The sequence below is a fragment of the Linepithema humile genome, chromosome 1 (assembly GCF_040581485.1).
Source record: "Linepithema humile isolate Giens D197 chromosome 1, Lhum_UNIL_v1.0, whole genome shotgun sequence".
NCBI lineage: Eukaryota > Metazoa > Arthropoda > Insecta > Hymenoptera > Formicidae > Linepithema > Linepithema humile.
In genome coordinates, this window is record NC_090128.1 from 6,063,029 (window position 1) to 6,080,553 (window position 17,525).

At 40.9% G+C, this 17,525-nt stretch overlaps 2 protein-coding genes across 6 annotated transcripts in view; one reads left to right on the forward strand and one right to left on the reverse strand.

Moving 5' to 3' along the window:
* The window catches only part of LOC105679791 (zinc finger protein 608-like), a 138,025-nt gene extending 126,069 nt beyond the window's left edge, over nucleotides 1–11,956 (forward strand). For all 5 annotated transcript variants that reach the window (XM_012380044.2, XM_067361117.1, XM_067361116.1 and 2 more), the window contains 2 exons: nucleotides 824–4,060; nucleotides 7,662–11,956. In XM_012380044.2, the coding sequence (XP_012235467.1) occupies nucleotides 824–4,060; nucleotides 7,662–7,732 (3,308 nt within the window). In that variant the 3' untranslated portion in view covers nucleotides 7,733–11,956. The remainder of the gene's footprint in view (nucleotides 1–823; nucleotides 4,061–7,661) is intronic.
* Nucleotides 11,957–12,757: 801 nt separating this feature from the next.
* On the reverse strand, nucleotides 12,758–16,277 carry LOC105679903 (UPAR/Ly6 domain-containing protein crok). The gene is made up of 3 exons (XM_012380222.2): nucleotides 15,839–16,277; nucleotides 14,067–14,234; nucleotides 12,758–13,823 (listed from the first exon to the last, which is right to left on the reverse strand). Exons 1-3 carry the CDS (start codon nucleotides 15,912–15,914, stop codon nucleotides 13,609–13,611), a joined length of 459 nt encoding a protein of 152 aa, XP_012235645.1. The 5' UTR covers nucleotides 15,915–16,277; the 3' UTR covers nucleotides 12,758–13,608.
* Nucleotides 16,278–17,525: the final 1,248 nt, after the last annotated feature.

Sequence of the window (17,525 nt, forward strand, 5' to 3'; positions counted from 1 at the left end):
CACTTGTAAAGCACCACGTTTTCGTGCACGAAGAGAGATATTTTTAATTAGCCGCGCTGATCGCGCAAAACGAAGGAGCTGAGAGGAGAAAAAGAGAGGGAGATACACAAGCACGAGTCACTTCATCACAGGTTGTCATGAAACTTATTACGCGATAAAATTGCTCGATCGTGCCTCGGGGAATTAAGACCGCTATATTTTAGGACCAGTTTTGTCCTTCGTTCCACGTGTCGTTCCGTCAACTTTCTCTTGCTCCTCCATCGAATCTCTTCCTTCAAATCTAACTAGATCGCACAATATGCGCATACAAGTTTGTTTATATTAATTATCAAACAAGAAATGCATTGCAATACATTCTGTACATTTTATTCCATATATTAATGATTATAAAATAACGATGTGTTATGCAAAAAGTGGAAATTAACTGAGTCTTAATACAATTAATCTATATGGTTTGAGGAATTATAAAGATCTAAAAATGTAGTTTACTAGTTGCAATTATGGCATTGTTTCAAGTATTGAAGAAATTATGCTGAGATGACTGCAAAGTGCTATCGAGTCTGTTTAATACAAAACTGTGCAAAGAATTAACAGTTGATAGATAGAGATATTTTATATATTTATATTATCTTACTTGAGATTCACATGAAATTTTTATTGACTTACATGATTTATACAGATTTACATGCATGCAGGTTTTCAACTTATCAAGCAATCTCGGCAAATATTTTCCACTAAATAGCTTAAATTATCTAAAAGAATCGAAAGATTACTTTTACCGCATGTTATTGTTTGAGATATTATTCTCTCTATTTCTTTGCAGGTGTGTTAGTGGTAAATGTTACGTGGCGGGGTAAGACGTATGTCGGGACGTTGCTGGACTGCACGCGTCACGACTGGGCACCACCCCGGTTCTGCGACTCGCCGACTAGCGACCTGGATGCCCGCACGCCGAAGGGACGCGGCAAACGCGGTCGCGCCGCGGCGAATTCCACGCCCGGTAATGACCTTAGCAACTTCACGGAGACGAGGAGTTCCGTGCACAGTAAGCTGCGCAACGGCGGCAAAGGTCGACGAGGCGCGCAAGGTTCGCCAGCGGCCAGCCCCAGCCCAGCGGCATTCGTGCCACCGCGGCCGGATCCAGCAGCGAAGCGGAAGTCACGCGGACCGGAGGAGGAGCAGGACAAGAACAAGCGGCGGGCGCCGCCGCCCACGCCGCCGAGCGGCTCGCCGCCAGCTAGTCCGGTATTACTCGAGTGTCCCGAGCCGAACTGCAGTAAAAAGTACAAACACATCAATGGACTCAAGTACCACCAGAGCCACGCGCACGGCTCTGCCGACGATGACGATACCAAGGAGGGTATCACTAGCATGTCGGAGAACGACGAGAGCAATATCGAGGCGCCGAGTCCGGCTACGCCGGTTAAATCGCCGGCTGACAAGCCCGAGGGTACGCCAGTGAGGGCAGCGAGTCCACCGGCGGCGGGACTGCCGCCGGAAACGCCGCCGCCACCTCCGAGAGTACCGTCGCCCAGCATAGAACCTGCCACGCCCGTACTTGCGGATAAAAGTATCGTTAAGCCGGGCGTGTTAAGGTTCGGCCAAGACGACCTGCCGGCGCCCACTTCCACAGCGCCGTCGTCGAGGCAACAGCAATCGGTGCAACAGCAGCAGCAGCAGCAGCAGCAGCAGCAGCAGCAACAGCAGCAGCAGCAGCAGCAGCAGCAGCAGCAGCAACAGCAGCAGCAGCAGCAGCAACAGCAACAGCAGCAACAGAGTCAGTCGTCGTTAAGTTCATCGAATCCGCCCCAGAGCCCCAGTCCTCATCCGAGTCAGTCGCCCCGACCCGTGCCTTCGCCGCATCCGAGCACGAACATTCCCCAACCTCTCAACATCCCGCAGCCACCGCAACCGTCACAAATGCAGCAATCGCATCAGCCGCAGAATTCTCTACTGCAGCAGGCGCAACAGTCGTTACAGCAAGTTGGGCAGCCGTCGCAGCAGCAGCTGCAGCCCGGCATCGGCGGTCAACAGCAGCAACAACAGCTACAGTCGTCGGTTCAGCAGCAATTACCTCCGGCGCATCAGCTGCAATCAGTGCAGCATCCCCTGTCGGCTCAACTGGGCCAGCCTGCGCAGGCTCACGTGGTGCAACCATCCGGATTGCAGCAGCAACAGCAGCAACAGGCCAGTTTGCAAAGTATAGCCAGTCAGCATCCGGGTCTGCAGAATCTAGCGAGTCAGGTGTCGCAGCAAGCAGCTGCGGGTTGCAATCTGCAGACAGCGCCGCCGCCGCCGGGTCACCCAGTTCAGGGCGTGCAGTCGCATCTGCAGCAGTACCCGAGTGCCGTATCGTTGCACGCCGCCGCGGCGAAGATGCCGCAATTCAAGGTGAAGCCTACGGCGGCGCTCATGCCGGAGCAGGACAAGAGCAAGACGAGCACGGATGCGCGCGCGCCCAAGCCGCAGGGTTACAAGAAGAAGTCGCGCAAGTCTCCCGGTGGCAGCCCGCATCCGTCGCCGCTCGAGGCGCCTATCGTCGACTCGGCGCGCGACGATGTTCAGAGTCCGGCCTATTCGGACATATCGGACGACGCAGCACCAGTACTTGAGGCTGAGCCAGCCGACAAATCGAAACAGAGCCAGGAGAAGGACAACAAGGCGACGGCGCCGGCGCATTTGCCTGCCCACTTCAGTATGTACCCGTACTATGGTCAACCGCCTTATCTGGTGCCCAGCGTCCCGGACACCAAGCCGGTGGTGGATCAGAAGCCAAGCGATCTCACGCCCAAGCAGGAGATGAAACCGCTCAACATACCACAGATGCCTTCGATGGCGAGCTTGCAGAGCGTCGTGTCGGAGAAGGAGAAGAAGGAGTTGAGTCAACCGGTACCGCAGCCGCAACAGCAGCCACATTATTATGGCGGTTACGGCGGTTATATGCCGCCCGGTTATCCTTACCAGCCGCCACAACCAGTCTCGCAGCAACAGCAGCAACAGCAACAGCAGCAGCAGCAGCAGCAGCAGCAGCAGCAACAGAGTCAGCAGTCGCAAGATCAAGAGCCGCACGAGCAGAAAACCAAGATCAAGCAGGAGCCGCAGCCGCAGCCGAGCCTGAAGGATAAGCAGCATGAGAATCATCAGATACTTAAAGAAAGTATCGAGATGAAGAGTCAGATGAGCCCATATCACGTCTATCACGGCTCGCAGAGTCAAAGAGCTGCACCGCCTCCCCCTCCCGGTCCTGTTCAGGACGACAGGAGATACTACCTGTATCCTGGAGAGCAGAGACGGAAAGAGGAATCGAATAAGCAGAGCCAACAGGCGAAGGCACCGCCGCCGAGTCCGAAACATCAGCCGAAGCAGGAAAAACCGCAGGATCTCGGCAAGAGCGACGATACCAAGAGCAAACAGGAGGGCGTGAAGCCAACGATGGAGACTCAAGGACCGCCGCCGCCGCCTACCTCGCAGTACGCTTATATCCATCCCAGTTATATGCAGCCGCAGCACTACGGCGCGCTGCCGTTCGACCCGGGTCATCCGGTGTACCGCGGCCTCAGTCCCATGTTGGTGCCCGGTCCGTACTCGAGTAATCCTTACATTCACCAGCTGCCCAGGTATCACGCTCCGGAGGATCTTAGTCGTCCGCCTGGCGGCAAAGCGCTGGACCTGTTGCAGCACCACGCCAATCAGTATTACTCGGCGCACAAGATACACGAGCTTCAGGAGCGCGCGCTCAAGTCACCGACGCCCAAGACATCAGCGGCGTCCGCCAGCCCTTCTTCGGCAGGTCCTACACCTGCCCGACCTCCTAGTGGCCCGCCCACGTCGGTTGCGGGCCCGGGCCCGCCGCCGGGCCAGGGTCAGCAGCCTTCCGGCAAGCAACAGGGTCAGCCGGGTAGTCAACAGCAGCAGCAGGGCGCGGTGGATGCCAGCAGCGGCAACCTCGGCAAGGACAACAGGTCGCCGCCGCCACAGCGACATGTGCATACACACCATCACACTCATGTGGGTTTGGGTTATCCCATTTTGACGGGACAGTACCCCGCCCCTTACGGAGGTAAGCCTCTCGTCAGACCCTGACAGTAAGGCGACCCGCGGGATCCAGCGAAGCGAGAGCCAGAGAACGAGAGAGAGAGCGCGCGAGCAAGAGCGAGAGAGAACCGTGAGTGGAATAACGTGAGAGCGAACACACGCGTGCATCTGTTAGGATAAACTTTCCGTCATTGCAGCGCGTCGTTCTTCTTGTGTGAATTCCGAGGATTGACGATTACGATGATGCGAGTTGAGAACGTGATAAAACAAAAATGTATTGCTGAGCGCGTTTGCAATCTATCTCTGGGACAGTGCGTTTTGCGGATTGGTGCAAGTGACTGAATGTCAGCGACGTCGGGACTTTTTAGGCGTTTAGACTTTGCTGTGCTGAGCGTTTGCGATCGATTTAAATCATCGATAAATCATCGTGAGTTCAACTCGGTATTTGTAGGTTTTTATCAAATCCGACTTCGGATTCCTTGAGATCCTTTGAACAAAATTAATAGTTGGCCTCTAGGAAGCACTTTTAAATATATGACACGATGCGACCGCGTTTTTAACATGTACGTTCGCGCACTGACGAGGTCGAATAGGATGTTATAGAATGACTTCGACGACGAATAATAAATGGCGAACAAAACGGAAATTTTTAGTTACGGGATAAACCCGGACGCTATCGTCCGACAAAAACGGGTAAAACTCGGCTAAATATTTAGAGCCTGAGTGTCTCAACTGTACACCATATTGGTGCATAAGAGATGAAAAGGAAAAAAAAAAAGAGATAAAGACACGTGTGAGTCCTGATGTGTGCAACAAGGAGTTCGCGTGGCCCTCTCCGTTTGAGAGTCGATCCGCGCGCCGAATCTCCACCAAGGTACTATTTTATTACCAGACCAATAAGAGACGCATTTCTTCTTTTGTACAAAAGAAAAAAAAAGATAAAATGGAAAAATCGAACTTGTTCTAATGTGAGCTCGGCGTTAAGGAGTCGGGATCTAAACGATGTTTGTAAATAATTTATCGTTGACTGTACATTCTGCGGGAGAGATGAGCGACGCGATCCGCTCACATTGTAACGTTGCATTTTATGAACGTGATATACCTGGTGTCGCGGGCCTCGCATTTTTATCGTCGCAATCTCCTTTATCTAGTAAAAATAATTTTCTTCAGTTCTTAGAACTAATTCTCTTTTCGGCGAGAAGTCATTTTTCTATTTTAGCAAAATACTTCAAAATAGAGAATTTATATATTTTAATTTAGTCAAAGAAGAAAAATTTATTTTTAAAATCTTTAACTTATTCTTCAAGAAAGTACTTGAAATAATATTTAGCGTGATTCAGTATGATTCATAATATACATATATATATATATATATATATATAATTGACAGAAAGTGCGCAGTACTGGAGACACCTTGTATATCTATAAATATATATATATACATATACATATATTTATGACTCCCGTAGCAACGGACTGAATATTTTGGAGATATTGGAGTAATAAGTGCGGCCGTGTGTGTAGATGAGCTATGTAAGCTATGTGTCGCAAGTAGGGCGCAAGTAGGAATTAGACGTATAGTTCAGACTGTGATAATTATTTATCGTGCTTCTTTCCGAGACGGTAGAAACGGTAACAGGATTTTACGGGCAGGATCATCTAACTCTGGGTGGGATTGGGCACTCGCGTGTAATAGTAATAAAGACGACGATAACGATCTCACCGAGTTTGATATCGATGTCAGCGTTAATATTGATTGTTAATATTAATTGTGGCATTACGCGAGGAAAGTGCAGTTCTCAATACAAATTGAAAAGTCTATGTGCTGAAAAGGATGGGAGATTGAAGAATAGTTTGAAAGAGTGCAATCTAAAAGAGCTTTAATAATAAAATGTCAAATGCTCCTTTTGAGTGTTTCTTGAAACACTCAAAAAGATTCTTGAAACAGAATTTAATATTTTGTCTACAGCAGGATATTGAATAGTTTTACTGAAACGCTTGATATTCAGATTTTATTCAAAATGCGTAACATCCAAAAATTAAACTTTATGAAAGTCTATTTTCAAGTTTTCCGCATTCTTAAGATTTGGCACATAGATTTTTTTTAATCTGTAGCATTTTATCTTTGTAAACGCGATACTTTGTATTCGCGTTCGTGTATTTTTCGCATGTATTTTTCGTTAGACATCGGTAGTCTTCCACGAAAACTTTATTTGCAGCAAAACAGCCGTTAAGATTATAGTTCGTGATTTTTGTGTTTAGTCGCGAGTTAGCGTTACGTTTGCCGTTACGAGAATGTCGCTTGTCATTTGTAGAAACATTGTTTCTTTTTTACTTTATCATCCAATATTCGAAGACAGATGTAGCTTTTAAAATATCTTTTATCAGACAGATTTTAAAATATCTTTGGCATTTGATATTGTCTTGGTATTTAAAAAAAAAAAAAATCAAACTACATATCTTGTTCTTCGAGAGAAACGGGAATGAAAGATCTTATATCTGTATTCAATCGTGTGATCTCTTTTTCATAATATTCATCTTTAATTTTAATTCTCCGCTGTTAATATTTATTATATTTTGTACAATTGTATATTTCCTCAAATTGTATGTGTGTATCTTTTTTGTTATTACGTTGTCTCGTATTAAGGACATTCTCGTACGCGGAAAGCGATCGCCGATCAGCGAATTTAATCGACCAAGTATACGCTTACGGAGCTAACACTGCCAGGACTTTCGCGTAAACAAGGGAAGTCCGCAAGCACGCGAGAAAATGTATTATAGATGCGAGACCATTGCGAGGGGAGAATAGAAACGAGTGGGAGGTAGAAAGAGAAACGGTCACTTAGGTACACGTCACTTTATGCTTTCTCTACTTACTTGTCACACACATATCCGTCGCCATTTCTCGTCATAGTGATGGAAGTAGCTCGGTGTTTTAGGTATTTTCAAATATACGGGTTTCACTTCGAGCGCGGTTGAGCTCGAAAAACGATGCGTTTCCTGGAGGATTGCACTCGTGCGTTAACGATCGTCTCGAAGATCCTGTCTCGAAGAGCCTACTTGCCAATGTGCGATTTTAATATTTACACAAAAAGAAAAGAAAACAATAGTCACAGATCTACTTTCTGCTGCGCCTTGGTAACTTATCAGATAAGAAATGCAATGATGATCAATTGAATCGCTGACGTTTCCTCGTTTCCTCGCTTACATTTGCGCCCATATGTCGCTCATCATCAAATGTTATTCCTGCAAATGTTATTCTAGCTTCTAATCATGCGAATGTATGGAAAGTAACACGAAAAGTTGCATTCTCATTATTTTCAAATGATTAATCTCTCTTCTCGATTTGTAAGTAACATTACGATTATATATTGTATAATATGGAGCAACTGCATAGCACACAGATGGCATAAAGGAAGCTGCTGTTATTGATAACTCAATTGGCGGCGAGTCTTGGTCTCTCCTTCGATTCCCAATAATCGAAACGCGTTAAATTTCAATCTCGGGTGCCGCGGGTCGCCACCGTTACCGAATCGTAATACTAACAGCTGGAAAAACGAAGTAGGCACTTGAGAGTGATCGTGACGAAACATTAATGGCCTGCTGTCTCTCTGTGTGTGTTGCAGCGGCAGTGCTGGCGAGTCAGCAGGCCGCCGCGGTAGCCGCCTCGGTGATCTCGCCATTCCCGCCCAAGTGACCCGCGGCCCCCGCCGGGGGCAGCTCCGCTGCACAGGCCCACCACTCACATCCGGCGGCGGCGAACGGCGCGCCCGGTGCAGGGCATCCGCACGGCACCGCCGCCGGCGGCGGCAGACAACCGTGAGAGCAGGAGGCACGTAGGAGGACAAGCGAGTAAACGAGCGAGCGAGCGAGCGAGCGAGCAAGCAAGCAAGCGATGTAGCCGCGACAACTGAGCAGGATGCCTTTTGAGCTGTGCTTCACGTGCTACGTTATCATTATTAGAACCAAGGTGCAGTTAGTAAAGAGACGACAGCCGGATTAGGATGGAGATGTAGCCGTGCTAATAGAGGCTAAAGTGTCGTCCGCGCGCTCTGTGACACCGATCGAAGTTGAGATTCTGCAAGAGCTAATTGAGACGTTACGACAACCACGATAATGAGGAAGGAACTTGTCCTTCTCTCAACGGACAAAGTACTACAAACTGAAGACTAGATAGGACTGAAGACTAGCTGGGCCAGATATTAAGATGACAACGACGATGATGTAGCCACTGAGGGGGAGAGGGAAGTGGCAGTGTCTACTATGTGCACATTATAATTCGCTCACTCAATGGCGCTAATTGAGACTTTAGGATGACGATATATGGGGATGTTCCGTAACGGTGTGTTATTCCTCTTGAACTGTGAAGCGGATTCTAGACACGCTAATTAAGCTTTTAAGACTGTGAATCTTGACTACGGATGACATTAAGATATTTAAATCGAGTTATCGAAGAGAAGCGCGAGTTTCCAAAATTAGATCTCAACGTGGAAAAATAGTATGTATATCGAATTTGAATAAACAAATGACAAGAGACTGAATTCGACCCGACGCACAAATACGATGTCCATTTTCGGACAATGTCATAGGCGATCTATCTCTTGAACTGATCGTGGTAGATTCGACGAGACGATCGTTAGCGAGCGAAGGCAGACGAAGGTGTATCGAACTATCGGATCGATGCTCGCGCAACGAAAGGACGAGTATTCTTTTCTCACTTCGGTACCGTGCATCGCGATGCCCACATGTCTGACCCGTGGATCTACGATCCTCGCGTGCAGATAAAACCAGCTTGTTAGGTATCTTTCTTCGTGTACATAGTGTATAATTTAAAGGACAGTAGTGTACAGGCGCCTTTGGCTAGTGTAAGAATAAGCGATTGCGAACTCGATCCTGGGCCGACGATCGAAAATTCTAAGCGAATAACTTATCTTGCGAAATAAGCGTCTTCGAGCTGAATCGAGCGAAAGTCCGCGCCTAGTTTCGATGTAGACCGGATTGGCATTCAAAAGTTCCGCTAATTCTTTTACAATTGATCGATGATTCTGATTACTTTGATTTCTCTTTTCAGTCTGACATTTGATCCTACATTGAATCCTTGCTCAGATCAGGATTGTTGATACAAAAATCTTGACTAAAAAAATAGAGATTCATAAATCAGATCCGAAGATGGGCTGAAAACGATCTGGTTTACACCGGAACTAGGCGTGAGACACGCGCCACGAGGTGGTCACGAGGAACAGGCATTTCGTTAGACTGAAGCACGCGAGGACGGTTGGCGCTTTTATCGCTTGTTGTATCCACGGGACTGCTCCGGCATGATAAAAATTGCGGAGCATGGATTTAATGCGTGCCGCGCGGCTCCGCCTTCGACTCTCAGACTCGAGCGTGTGTGTCGAGACAAAGTAGAATTTTTATCGAGTATAGAAACTTAGGAGCGAGCGAGCGAGCGCATGTAGATGTGTGAGCGCGCGCGTGTGTAAAAGAGAAAAAAAAAAAATATAGCGATCATGTAGAATATAGGCGAGAGATGAAAGAGTGCGTGCGGCGACTGCCTTGTACAAGTATATAATGTGGGCGTGCGTGCGAATGTGTGTACGTTTCCGCGATGTACGGTAAATCCGTGTCGATGTATTTTATTGTAAAGAAATAAAACAAGATTGTAATAAGAACTTACGTGAGCGCAAACTTCGATTTTTGTAGAGAAATTGTATAATGCTGATAACTTATCTTTTAGGGGAACAGAGAGTTCACGATTGCGTATTGATTGACTCACTGATTTCAGTGACATGACCAGAAAGAGAGAGAGAGAGAGAGAGAGAGAGAGAGAGAGAGAGAGAGAGAGAGAGAGAGAGAGAAAGAGAGAAAGAGAGAGAGAGAAAGAGCTCGTCCTTACATATGACGTGCACTGTTAATAAACGACGCGAGTCGAAAGGACAAGAAAAAGGAGAGACGGCACGTAACGCGATAATTCTAAATAATTAAGTGGCGTTAAGTGACTGTAAATTCGATACTAGAATGCTATTTGTTTATTACAATAATGGTAGCCAGCGATGTGTGAAAGTTAGGGGATAAAAGAGATGAAAGGCGGAAGAGGGAGCAGGGGCGAGATTTAGAGGGTAGGTAGGTAAGCAAGAGGAGGTGAGACAATTACGTACGCATATGCAACTACTATATATATAAATATATATATGTATGTATAAACCACACGTAATGTTTGTTTAGTAACGATTATTGTCATCCCTTTTATATATTATATATCACGCGATTATTGAGTATTAATTATATTATTTTATTACTATCGTCAGTGTGACAAAATAGAAAGAAAGAGATATGACGGCGAGAAATTTTATTAGGCAGCATTCGCGAATGCCAAATCAAAAGATGTGGAAACGATTATCGATAATATGTTTTATAGCGTGTAACGAAAAATATTTACGAAAAACTGCGGACTGGCAAGGAACGCAATCTATCTTGTCGAACGTAGATGAAATTGCGATAGAGACGCGCGCACATCACGAAGAGGTGTACGTATGTATGTTGTGTGTGTGTGTGTGTGTGCGTGTGAGAGAGAGAGAGAGAGAGAGAGAGAGAGAGAGAGAGAGAGAGAGAGAGAGAGAGAGAGAGAAAGAAAGAAGAGTAAAAAGCGATTCGCCTCAGTTTAGTAGGACGCCCAGCGGACAAAGGGGTGGGCTTTAAAAGAAATAAATGTTGGTGCTGTGCTGTGATTTTTGTAAAAAAGAAAAAGCAAATAATAAAAAGAGAAACCGACGGAGAGAGCACACGTTGAGACGAGGGGCCCAATTCTATGGCATCTTCGTGAACATAAAAAAAATTAAGAAAACAAAATGAAAAGAAACACGCAGAGAGATAGCCTGAGTACCTGGATCCTACCCTGGACCGCGCCTACCTCCGTGAGCGGAGGTGCAAAGAAAAAGAAGAGAAAGAGAGTGTGTGTGCGTGTGAAAGAGAGAGAGAGAGAGAGAGAGAAATAAAAAATAAAGATTGAAGAAAGAAGAGCAAGAAAGTGCGCCGCGTCATTTTATTCAATTGTACAGGCTGTAAAATGTATTTGCTTTTCATAATGAAAAAAATAAAAGAATTTTAATATAGATCTTTAATCACTAATTAGGAATATATATATATATAGAAGGAGAGAAAAAAAAAGTCATCTCCGAAATTTCAATCGTAATCAAAGAGCCTTCTTATTGTACCTACATCTGAATCACATGTTATCGGAAGACGGGTTGCGGTTGTTTGTGATTCAAGTAGATCGGCTCCGCCTCTTATACTACCTCTGCCCCTCGCCCGCCTCTGCTCGCCCTGCGAGAACGAGAATTTCCCTAAGCACGCAACTCGCCCATGTGTAATTAGCAATTGGAGATAACGTATGTATCTGAGGATACGACACTATAGCGAGTACTACGTATATTTGCCAGGACATTGCATAATCGATAGTGAATATCGTGAGAGAGAGCGAAAGAGAGAAAGAGAGAAAATGAATGAACGAAAGAGTGAATAGATGAATAGCAGATATGTATGTATGGTGTGTAAGAAAAGAACAGGAGCATAGATAAGAGAGCGAGTGGTATATTAGATGATGCGAAAAGAACTGAGACATAACATAATAAACAAGGACCCTTATTCTCGTCTCCTTTTTTTAGAATGATATAAATAGTGAGTCGTTGCGCTTTATATATTATACATCTCGAGTATATGAATATACGAATAAACATAACGTAAAGAAGCAGGTACAGAAGAAAAAGAAAACATGCAGGCATCTTGTCGTTAAATTGTAAGATATTGTGTTCAAACTCCAGAATGTACTCTGAACCCTTCCTCAAACTATATATAATAAATATATTGTGCACTATGCTCCAACTTGTCCATACAAATAAATATATTGAAAAATCTCAAACAATTGATTCTACCTCTCATTATAGGATCTGCCTAGATATTAATTCTGAATATTTATCCTACATCTCACTCTAAATTTAAAACTTTTTGAATTAGAATAGACTTTTCTTTATGCTACCTTGCAATCATATTTTCTTTTTCTTTTTATTCATATTTTCGTTCTTTTTTTTTTACTCACTGTAGATTTTTGAGAGCTCAATATATGTAGAAAAAGAAAGAAACTTGAACTTAATCGATAGTAACTTTGATAAAACTTAAATCTCATTTAGCAATTTAAACTTTATTTAATCAAGATTCAAACTTCACGTAACAAGATACATACATTATCTTGCTTCAATTTCCGTATTAACTTACGGTCGATAAGTAAATTTTTCCACTTTTGTACTTGTATTTCTTATAATTGATAAGTAAAACGTTTTACTTACCTTCTGTCGTCATATGCCAGCTATGGTTAAATTATCATGTCTATAAATGCATTTCTAAATTATACGATAATACTCTTTTAATAATACTTTTATCAAATTGTAGGAATTTTTTTGACAACTTGATATTTCTCACATTGTTCTAACACCCTTACATATTAAAAATAGATTTTGTCCGCAAAGATAGTTTAAAAAATTTTCAATTTTGTTGCCGTCAAAAAGTTAATTCGATTAAGTTTGATATTTTTTAAAAAATCTAAAAAATAGACAAACATTTTATTTATTTATTTTTTTAATTTTCAAATTTTTTAACTGTTCAATAGATGCAAACTTTTGTAGGATTATGATATGATAAGAGGATAAGATAAATAATGTAGAAGATATTTGTCATGATATTTAAAGTATATTATTTTTATTTTCTTTACACGAACAAATTGTACAATTTACCTGTAATTTTATAAATGCCACAAGTGTTACAAAATTTAAATATATTTTTTAATTATATTTTATAAAGATATTTTATAAAGATATTTTTCGTTTCATTTCGATTTGTATAATTTAAAAACTTTATTAAATAGACGTGATTATGTGTCTAGCACTTTCCTAATAAGTAAAATGTTAGCAATATTGGCAGCAAGTTTAATAAAATTTGCTGTCAATCTATCAATATTGCTAATATTTAACTAACTGAATTATACAATGTTTAGCAACCTCATATATTTTAAACTTTTTTCAGAATATATAATATAATTATTTTTTCGTAGAATAGTATTAGATTTTTAATCATGAGATGTCAAATCTTAATGTAATATATTTGCAAATATAGTTCGTTTAAAGTTGTTGGAATGACAATAAAGAACTACAATAAGATAAGAATAAAAAATACAATTTGCCAAGTCAACATGAACAACTCGTAGGTGAATAAAACTTCTATGTATATTGAGATGAAATACTAACTTTATATATGGAGTTTATTTATTTCTTGAATATAATTTTTCGTTATTCGCGTATTCTATGATATATAAAACGTAAAATTGTTTTTTTTTTTCATCTTCTGCGCTTTAAAATATAAGCAATTATTTTTATTAACTATCTATCGTTCAAATTCGCATCGGTAAAAGGATACAGATATTAATCCTCCTCTAATCTAGTTAATACTACCACTAATTCAGCCTCCGCTCATCATGGTCTCATGATTAAAACCTACGAAGAATTCTGATTTGTTTAAGAATAGCTAATTTCGTAAAAACGCTAGCAGCACGCTGATTAGAGCGCATGAAAGAATAAGAGGTTGAGGTGGCAAACTTCCGGGTGTCGCCGCGTTACAATAATCGGTCAAACAAGAACAAACTTCTTGTCTACCACCGAAGCCGCTTCGTTGATAACACTTGCCTTTGTAATTCGACTCATCCCATCCGCACCCTCGAATAACTCTCGTATCAGGTGGTACTGAAAAAAAAAAGAGTGATTTTATTTTCTGTTTATTTTATGTGTTTCATCTGTATTTATACATCTGCTGATGTATCTCGGATTCATCTTGGAATTTTCTAATGCTTGTTTCACTACATTTTCAGTAAAATATATTGAGGAATTATCTTTGAGAATGTTAAAACAATTATATGTGATATAATCATATTAATTAATTTAATTAATATACACTTGATACTATATTAACACAATGTTGATACGTACAGCCGTTGACGCTGAACTCAATTACTTGTGTAATTTTTCGACACATCGTATACTTTGCGCCATCCTTGAGATTCGAACAATCTATTTTCAGAGAATCTGGTGGCATAAGATCAGCACATTGACTGTTATTGCGGCTGTTGCACTGGTAACATTGCATGGCATCGACATCTGTAAAATATTATAATTTATTTTATTGTCTAGTAAAAAAAACGAGTACTTACACGCGTGATTGCGTATACGCACGCACATACATATGAATACAATCTTAAATTAATCATCATATAGATTTCGTTTATATTTTATTTCGTAATCACGAGTTATAGTTGTTATTTATTTGCAGAATTGATATTTGATTACAATTTGTAATTGTCAGATAAATACTTTTAAAACGTTTAATAGTTAAATTGAATTGTTCCTTTTGATTGAGCAGCAATAATAAATTGCGGAATTGCGGAAGTTCAAATTTTTCCACTACGTGCTAATAAAATTTAAGACCCTTCCCTGTCTCTCCTTTCTCTGTCTTTGTCCTTGATGAGGTATTAAATAATAATGAACAAATACATATTTTCGCAATTTAACTTGGTTGTAATGTTACGCGTCCTAATAAAATTATGCTCAACATCATACGATAATAAAGTCAAAGTTCATAACGGAAAGAAGATAATCAGACTATTAAACGATATCTTAATTTGTGAAGATATAGCTTTATAGTTTTCTAGACGTCATATTATACCATAATTTGTCAGAATAATTACATTTACCTTGCACTGCCGCTTCTCGAAGACATTCATGAAGAATAATTATAATTTTGAAAAATTACCTAACCGTTCATAACACAAATGAAATATCGAGCGGAAAATATTACTCAGCTGTATTCAAATTTCTGCTTACATGTAGATATGCATAGCTGATAGATAGCCAGACGTAGTAGATAGATAGCTCAAAATTACACGAAGAAGATGAAAAAGAATTGATAATGAACTCGTGAAAAAGTGAGCGTTGTAACAGAAATGATTATATCCTTTTATTAATCGATCACCTTTACGTCAGTGCACGGATATAAACGAATATAGTTCATTGAACTCTCAGTGATGCTACCCCGTAGAAAAATCAATGCAGCCACACCAGTTTATATGCCCGGAAAGAAATATTCGTGCGATAAAGCTTTTCAATGCGCGCATATTCTACGATTTGTTTTTTATCTTAGAGCGTACTCACTAAACATGAAAAATTGTATCAACAAATTATTATTCTTATAAATTCACAACGCGACACAAAAAAAATTTATATTCTACTCTTGTGAATTCCTCTTTGTGTAAATTTCTTCGACGAAATTACGAGTATCGCGGTAATTCATTAATAATTTACGTATTCCGTAAGAATGTTTACAAACAATAATTTTAATGTTTTAATAGTTTTATCATTAAATAATTTATGTATGCTGTTAAAAAGATTTTACTATCCTAATTTAAACTTTGTTTTATAACTCAAGGTTTTACCGTCGTAAATATTTCAGCGGTTCGTTTATCAATGCTTTTGTATGTCACAACTATTAGTATATCGACGTTTATAATCACTGTGCCAGTTATACGATTGTGTCGCAAATAACATTTTGCACTTGTTTACAAAGTATTTAAATAGTTTAAAAATTTTTAAACTACTTAAACTGTCGTAATATAACTTTTTTCAAAATGACCGCAAATAATTCGCAATAAATTCTAAGTCTAGATAGACTTGAAAAACTATCCATTCGAAATATCGCCGTTACTTACCGCTTAAGCATAAAAACAGAAAGATACATAATGATAGAGCGATAACGACGGATTTCACTCTAAAAATTGTGTTCATCTTTCTTTAATCTCTTTCTTCTCGGACGAAAAAGTGTCGTTCACTAAAAAGCTTCACTGATGCGTACAGATACCGCAATCCTCGCGGAAAGAAAAATACGAAACAAGTATGAGGGAGCAAGGGGAAACAGAAGAGATTGAAAACAGATCAATCAAGAAACGGAAAAAAGGAAAGAGAAATGGAAGTGGGAAAAAAAGAGAAAGAGAGAGTAAATCAAGAATTGAAAAGACTTGAAGGTATCATTTGACCTGAAGAACAGAGAAAGCACTGTAATGTTCGGCGCTAGCGTGGCGCAAGCTCACTAACTCTAGCATTAATGTATACAGTATCATTGAGCGCAGTACTGAACACGAACACGAGATTCCGCCCGAGGAAGGGAGAACGAGGCGAACGTGTGTGGTCATGGCGGTGGGAGGAGAACGTGGGGAATAGACGACTCGTCCACGAATAACCCTGGGACCGATCGATTTTCCTATTACTGAACAAAATTTCTTTAAATTCACAATTTTAGTTACGTCATTTATTTTTTAACACCTTCTCTTTATACTATTTCGTAATCAACAGTTGCGTTTATAAATATTTATGCGTTGAATAAATACCGCAAACATTACGAAAATATCTTAAATAATGATCATCATTTTAAAATGTTGATATTTGAGAAATCGATAATTCTTATTCGAGGAAATGAGGATGCTAATAAATATATTACGTAGTATGTGTGTATGTTGCGGGGTGTACGAAAGGGCAATTTTTCAACACGTCGAGTGACGAATAAAATTCAAATGAAGATAATAATTCTGTATCGATCCGGTTTAGTTTTTATACCAGCATTAATCAGATTTATTTATGCGTACTTACGTAATGCATTCTACACATGAAGCTGTTCAATGAAATCAAGTTCGAACAATTTTTTGCGAAATTAGTTTAGAGCAAAAATTTAATTTACTCTTAATTAACGATAAAAAAAGATTGAAGATTATAAAATCACGATAAATGGAAAGGAACAATAAATCGAAAAAATTGTAAAAAAATGAAAATTTTGATAACATTAACGGCATACGTCGTGATCTATTCTCAATTATGCAAACAGTAAAATTTTATCTATTTTAGCAACAACTATTTTTAGCGAACTAACTAAAAAAGAAGATTTAACATTCTGCAAAGAATTGACACGAATATATGAGTTAAATAGATAAGGCTGTGGATGATACGAGCTTTACGTTCAAATAGAGAGTAAAGTGGTGGTTTGGAGCACGTTGAGTGGATAATGTTCATCTTCCTGTGATATATTCAACGTCACGAAACTGTTACACGTAGTTACATACTCATGTATTTGCGCGTTACGCGTCCAAGTATACTACGGTAATACAAATAATAAAAACGTTTTACCGGTTCTCCAACTTTTTTGCGTTCTCTGTGTTTCGATGCACAGTTTTTCTTGCGATACGAACTAGATCAGATAATATTAGATCGGATAATTTTCCAATTTGCTTACTTTGCCAGTAGATTAAGTAAACGTTTTTCCGCGTATTTTCTAAACACGAACCTGAGATTAAATTTTAATGATTGCTTCAACACGATATTTACAGCTTATGTCATAAATAAGTTTAA

What these genes read in the sequence shown, in the direction of transcription:
- LOC105679903 (XM_012380222.2), bottom strand. Translation starts at nt 15,914, where the DNA reads ATGAACACAATTTTTAGAGTGAAATCCGTCGTTATCGCTCTATCATTA. An exon ending in TCTGTTTTTATGCTTAAGCG is followed by an intron (nt 14,235 to 15,838) that starts GTAAGTAACGGC and finishes AATATTTTACAG; the next exon opens with ATGTCGATGCCATGCAATGT. An exon ending in TGAGTTCAGCGTCAACGGCT is followed by an intron (nt 13,824 to 14,066) that starts GTACGTATCAAC and finishes TTTTTTTTTCAG; the next exon opens with TACCACCTGATACGAGAGTT.